Source organism: Centrocercus urophasianus, unplaced genomic scaffold (genome assembly GCF_019232065.1).
Source record: "Centrocercus urophasianus isolate 14NV4802_14NV808 unplaced genomic scaffold, USGS_Curo_1.0 seq_12, whole genome shotgun sequence".
NCBI lineage: Eukaryota > Metazoa > Chordata > Aves > Galliformes > Phasianidae > Centrocercus > Centrocercus urophasianus.
In genome coordinates, this window is record NW_024884364.1 from 35,630,179 (window position 1) to 35,636,352 (window position 6,174).

A 6,174-nucleotide genomic window follows, 5' to 3' on the forward strand; every position below is an offset into this window, starting at 1 on the left:
GCAAGGCCACAAACAGAGGAATGTACCCACCTGAAAGAGATCAGGGTTATTTTCATTGGGGCACATCAATCTCAGAGAGGAAACGTTTATAAGAGTCTTACAGCCATCCCTTATGTTCCTGCTTTTCACTTGAGAAAGATGCACAAATTAATTAGGGGCTTCTCTTCTTCTCAGTTCTCTTTTCAAAGTGGGGTCCCACAGAACATTTGCTTCTCCTTCCTCCTCTCCAAACAGCAGTCTCATCAGAACTTCTCCCTGGCTGCCATCTGTAACAAACAGAACACCACACCTTTTGCTATTTACAGTACAATTAACCTTTAGCAAATTAACCTGTGACCATCATGAAAGGATTAAGGCAACACACCTTTCACTTGTTCCCTCCGTGCAAGTGGTGCACTGCATTTGCAGGATCAGGGCTGTATTTTTTTGTCGTCTATACTGGCAAACTGGCCAGCAACAGGGAGATACACATTGAGAGGCTCTGAGAGACACAATCCAATGGAAGCAGCCCTGGCCTTCCTCAATGTGTTTGTGTTTCCCCTCTGCTGAGTGGTAATGAATGGTAGCAAGAATGTGGGGCCATGCCCTGGCCACCTCAGCTTCATCTTGTAGCTTATACAGCCAAAGAAGGAAGTGGCTGCCAAAATATCAGGCTGTGATGCGCTGTGATGTGGTCAGGACACACAGTCTATCTTGCCTAGCACTGTCAGATCAGACCCAGATTTCTGTGTGTGCATCCAGGAGGAATAATGCATACTCAAGGAGGCCAAAGCTTCTGGAAAGCCTTAGACTTGTGGCCCTTGTGTAGCCAAGTGGATCTGTGCAGATGTAGTGGACATGCCTGGGTTATCTGGACAGCTTCCCTCTTGCTGCCTGGCCTCTGGGAGCAATCAGGCAAATGAGCAAGTTCCTCAAATTCCAACACAGAGCTCTGATAGAAAAAGAAGCCTTCTCCAGGGGAATCCTGCCTCTGCTCCTCTTCCCACACAGCTGTAACTCCTGGCAGAGAGGCAAGCAGTAAAGACAGCAATGTCTTCAGCCAATGCAGCTGCAACTGCCAGAGTTAATGTCCAATGTTCGAAAACCTCAGGACTCAAAGCTACAGCAGAGAATGACCACAGAACAGTGGCACTCAGACTGGCAGGTAATGTTTAGTTCACATGATCAGCAGCTTTGTGTCTTATACTATCCTTCCAACATAGGATTGTTCCACTTTACCTCTGCCACCTCCTCCTCATGCAGCAAAGTCACCAACAACGAGACAATTTCAGCCCAGGGAATAAGATTTTGGGAAACAGCTTCTCTTCAAACCACAGCACCTCCACCTCCTCTGTGTCCTAAAACTTCAGCAGAACAGTAATTGTTGGTAGGCACTTCTGTTTCTTTAGCACCAAGATTCAGATGGTATCACAGAGCAACACTCTTCGGACAAACCCTGGACAATTCCTTTGCTTGCAATCTGATGTAAACTACTTCTTTATGCTTCTTCAGATGAGTGAGCATTTGAAGTTATTACAAGTTAAACAACATATTTAACCTTATTGTGAGTTCAGCCCAAGTGTGGCTGGGTCAGGGAACACAATTCTGTCATTCCTTGATGATGAAGTGTTTACCTAAGATGTCTTTTACATCATGAGAATGGTTTGGACTAGAGAGGGATGGCAACTGTGGGCATGTAGCATGCTCTGACCAGGCAGAAACACAGCCTGAGGGGCTGCAGCGAAACAAATGAGTAACAACAGTTTATCACCGCTGAAAGGAAAGGCTCAAACAGCATCTTTTGAGGCAGTGAGCTCCCAGCTCTTCACACTGTCATGGTACAGACATTTGTATCCATGTTCAGAATAGCCAAATAGCTGGTGGGGAGGAACAAGGGACTGGTCTGCTTTCAGACTCACCCTCCATGTTACAGCACTGTCTGAGCAGCGAGGTGTCTGACCAAGCCCATGATATAATTGAAGGTTGCAATTTCCTGGTGATAGCACTGCAAGACTACACTATGAATTACATAACAATGAAATGAATACGAAGTATAGTTGATACTGGACAATAAAATGAATGAGTGTAGTAAATAATTACACAACCATGTATCTTCTTGTATAATTGATGACCAACTCCTTAATTTGCTGCACAGAAATGAAAGAGGAGTGACCAAGGTAACCTGCTGTTGATAATATGGTTATTATTTGGAAATTCAGGTTGTTCTTTAGGGCTCTGATTCTTGACCAATTCAGTAGCAAAAAGCTACTGAACAACGCATCTAAAGCCAACAGGAACCATAAATCAAAGTTTCAAGTTGTGCACACCGTATGAGTCAGTATGTTTGTGGCAGTATGTCAAGTTGTGATACGTCATACAGGGCTTCAGGGAGCAAGCACATCATCTGCTTGCAGGGGTCACCGCCCCTGCAAGAGCATCCATAGCCACTGCAGCTATGTCATAGACGTAGAACCACACAATCATAGACCCCTAGGATCATCCAGTCCAACCAGCGGCCCATCACACCGTGCCCACTGCCCATGTCCCTCAGTGCCACATCCACGCGGTTCTTGAACACCTCCAGGATGGTGACTGTACCAACTCCGTGGGCAGCCTGTGCCACTGCCTCACCGCTCTTCCTAAGAAATGTTCCCTAACGGCCACCCTGCTCCCAAAGGAACAGTGGCTCGGAGCCCTCAGCACTCAGACGTTCTGCCCGTTATGAGGGATGGCCATGCTGGTGGGAAGGCTTAGCTGCTTACATTGGTGCTTAGAGTCAGTTCAAAGCCAGGGGAGCAATCGCTTACTTAAGCCTACAGCAGTGAGCTTTTTATTAATTCACAAAGAGCCAACCAGTAACAAAACAGACTCCTAAGCTCCGCTATCACACAGCGGAGCGTACAGCCATGCAGCCACTACTCCGCCCCGCCGGCGCCGCTGCCCGCATAACCTCACAGCCGGAAGGGGGAGGGGGAGGCATGCGCGGGAGCAGCTCGGCGCGCTCGGTTGCCAGGAAGTGATGTCACACCAGCGCGACCAGCAGCTGCCCTCGGCGCGCCGGAAGGGCCTTGGCGCCGCGGTGACGTCTGCGTTTCCTTCTTTCCCAGCGAGGCCGCAGCGCAGGTGGGTGCTGTGCCGCCGCGTTCCCCTATCCGCCGCCATCCGCGCTTTGGCCGCGGCGGAGCCGGCGCTTCTGCCTGTCCATGCTCTTCCCCGCCTGTCATCTCTCTATTCCGGGGAGGGACGGGGGGAAGGACGCTTCGCTGTCGCCGGCGGTAACGGCCAGTGTGGCCCCGCTGTCTCTTCCCGCAGAGCGCCATGGGCCGCGTCATCCGGGGCCAGAGGAAGGGTGCGGGCTCCGTCTTCCGCGCCCACGTGAAGCACAGGAAGGGCCCGGCCAAGCTCCGCGCCGTCGACTTCGCCGAGAGGCACGGCTACATCAAGGGCATCGTGAAGGTAAGAGGGGAAGGGGGTTCTGCGGGCTTCCGCAGTGAGCAGTGGGCCCCAAAACCTGCGATCCCGAAACCTCACCTGTCTGAAGGGACTGAAGTGCTGTTGGTTGCTCTCAGAACTGTCTCCTGTAGGCTGCTGACGTCGTTTGGAATCGATTCTGTCACTTAGGAGCTGTCTGCAATGCAAGAAACGGGAATGAGGGGAGTTGTGCTGATAGTAGAATGCGCTTTAAAGAAGGGACCTTTGTATGTACAGCCCACTGGGACAAGGTGGTGCCTTTTGTTTGGGCTGTGATGATACTTAAAGGTGCAGTGCTGCACATACTGGTCAGTTGTCAATGATGGAGGCTCTGATCAGCAGCATGGTGCCCATGCCCAGTTGGGCGCCCCAAAAATGCAACCACCTCCTCACCCCTTCAGAGGAAGGTCATCTTCAGAGCACAGAATGAGATGCTTTGACATTTAAAGAATTGAGTTTGACGAGAAAAAATTGGAAGTTTAGAAACGCTTACAAACTTGAGTTACTGTTCTGTGATAGAGGTAGGTGAGGTGGTGTTCTTACACATGAATTTATTTTCAACTTCTGGAAAAATCAAGATTCCCTTAAAAAGGGGGGCTCCAAGTGAAAATTACTTTAAGAGTAATCATCTTCAGTTTTTGTAATCCTTGGATTTTTGTTGAACCTGTGACAAATTCTGTATCCTGTTCCAAAGCATGTCTTTGTTCCCACAGGATATAATCCATGATCCTGGCCGGGGTGCTCCCCTTGCCAAGATAGCATTCCGTGACCCATACAGGTTTAAGAAAAGGACCGAGCTGTTCATTGCTGCTGAGGGTATCCATACCGGTCAGTTTGTTTACTGTGGCAAGAAAGGTGAGTGAAGACTAAACTTGGGTTGCCTGACAGATTTCAGGAGGCTTAAAGCAGTTGTTGTCTGAATACACAGTATGGGATGCTGAGGTGCTGCTGGGAGCCTTTACAAAGGCCGTAGCTTTACTTACTGTAAGCAGGCATTGTTTCCTTCTGGGAGATGGAAGTCTCCTCATGCAGCCTGTTTCAGCAGGCCTGACTGCAGTGCTGTCAAGTGTTTGGATTGTTTTAACTATACAGGCAGCTCTTGCCTGCCTTTATGCCACAGTGGATGTTGAAACTTGGGTTGCAACTCAAATAAGTGCCCCTACCTATTGGTATGCATATGCATGTATGCAGTGCCCTTCTGTGCACAGGGAGCCTTGTTAAATAGAGTTGTGGCTGTTGTAATATCTGGGAGCCTGACTGAAGCAGCTGGTGCTCTGTGATTGCTCTTTGCAGCTCAGCTGAACATTGGCAATGTCCTGCCTGTTGGCACCATGCCGGAAGGCACCATCGTGTGCTGCCTGGAGGAGAAACCTGGTGATCGTGGAAAGCTGGCCCGTGCTTCTGGCAACTATGCTACCGTTATCTCTCACAACCCTGAAACAAAGAAAACCAGAGTGAAGCTGCCCTCTGGCTCCAAGAAAGTGATTTCTTCTGCAAACAGAGCTGTTGTCGGTAAGCAGGGATAACTAGGAGCTTTAGCTGAGCTGATATGCTGCTCAGCAAGTTGTCAAAACAGGCCCTGTTTCCAACACTAGCTAGAGAGCAGTGTGATTTAGAGGTGTATTTGTCTAGATGCAGGTACTTAGATATGGTCTTTAGACAGATGTCTAACTTGTGTGGTATACCTGCTTTACTTTTGGTAATGGAACTTGTTGGATTTGGGGATGCTTTGAGCTAGTGGGAGAGCAGAAAATAAGTGCTGTTTGCCCTCAAGTGATTAAAGAATTGCTGAGCTTGTAAAATCTGCAGATGGTGAAAAGTTAGGGGAAAAAAAAAAACAACAATTAACTGATGGTTTAGTGCTGAAGCTGCTATGGATGTCATCAGTTAAAATGAAATTGAAAGCCTAACAATGAACAGCAGTACCATTATCGACATCAAAGTTCAGCCTACAGAGCTCTTAGTGTGCAGTTGGCTGGATAACTTGATCCTGTGTGTGGTGGCTGGAAAACACTGGTTCAGACAGACAGTTTGGATTATTTGAGGGTGGTCTCTGTAAGCTTGTTCTTAAGATTGAATATTTGTTAGGAGTTGGTTTTGTTTTCAGACATTTTCTCCCACATCTTGCCTGTTGCACCTGCACATCACTGTTGCTGTGGTATATTTCAGGAATTGTTGCTGGTGGAGGTCGTATCGACAAGCCCATCCTAAAGGCTGGCCGTGCCTACCATAAATACAAGGCAAAGAGAAACTGCTGGCCGCGTGTCCGTGGTGTGGCCATGAATGTGAGTCTTCACTTTGCTTTTTTATGGCTTAAAAAGGATTTGCTTGGCATGGTGGGGGCGTGGCATATCACAGGGCAGGCTGCCAGATGTCTTTTTAATTAGGGTAGCTGTATGTGCTTGGTAGTTACCGTGCTGTGTCACAAATGAAGCACTTGAAGTTCTTGTTCCCTCAAATCAATTTATTGCTGCTAAATGATAGCTTTGTTGTACGGATTACTTGACTTCTTCCTTTTCCACAGCCTGTAGAACATCCCTTTGGTGGTGGTAACCATCAGCACATCGGCAAGCCTTCAACCATCAGGAGAGATGCTCCTGCTGGGCGCAAAGTTGGTCTCATTGCTGCTCGTCGTACGGGCAGACTGCGTGGAACAAAGACTGTGCAGGAAAAGGAGAATTGAAGACCCAGTATGGAGCTTAAAGAATAAATTTTTAAAACTTA

General features: G+C 48.3%; 1 protein-coding gene across 1 annotated transcript; it reads left to right on the forward strand.

The window, feature by feature from the left end:
• The first annotated feature begins 3,057 nt into the window (after positions 1 to 3,057).
• RPL8 (ribosomal protein L8) lies at positions 3,058 to 6,174 on the forward strand. The gene is made up of 6 exons (XM_042811009.1): positions 3,058 to 3,102; positions 3,292 to 3,435; positions 4,164 to 4,305; positions 4,744 to 4,962; positions 5,620 to 5,735; positions 5,975 to 6,174. Exons 2-6 carry the CDS (start codon positions 3,298 to 3,300, stop codon positions 6,131 to 6,133), a joined length of 774 nt encoding a protein of 257 aa, XP_042666943.1. The 5' UTR covers positions 3,058 to 3,102; positions 3,292 to 3,297; the 3' UTR covers positions 6,134 to 6,174.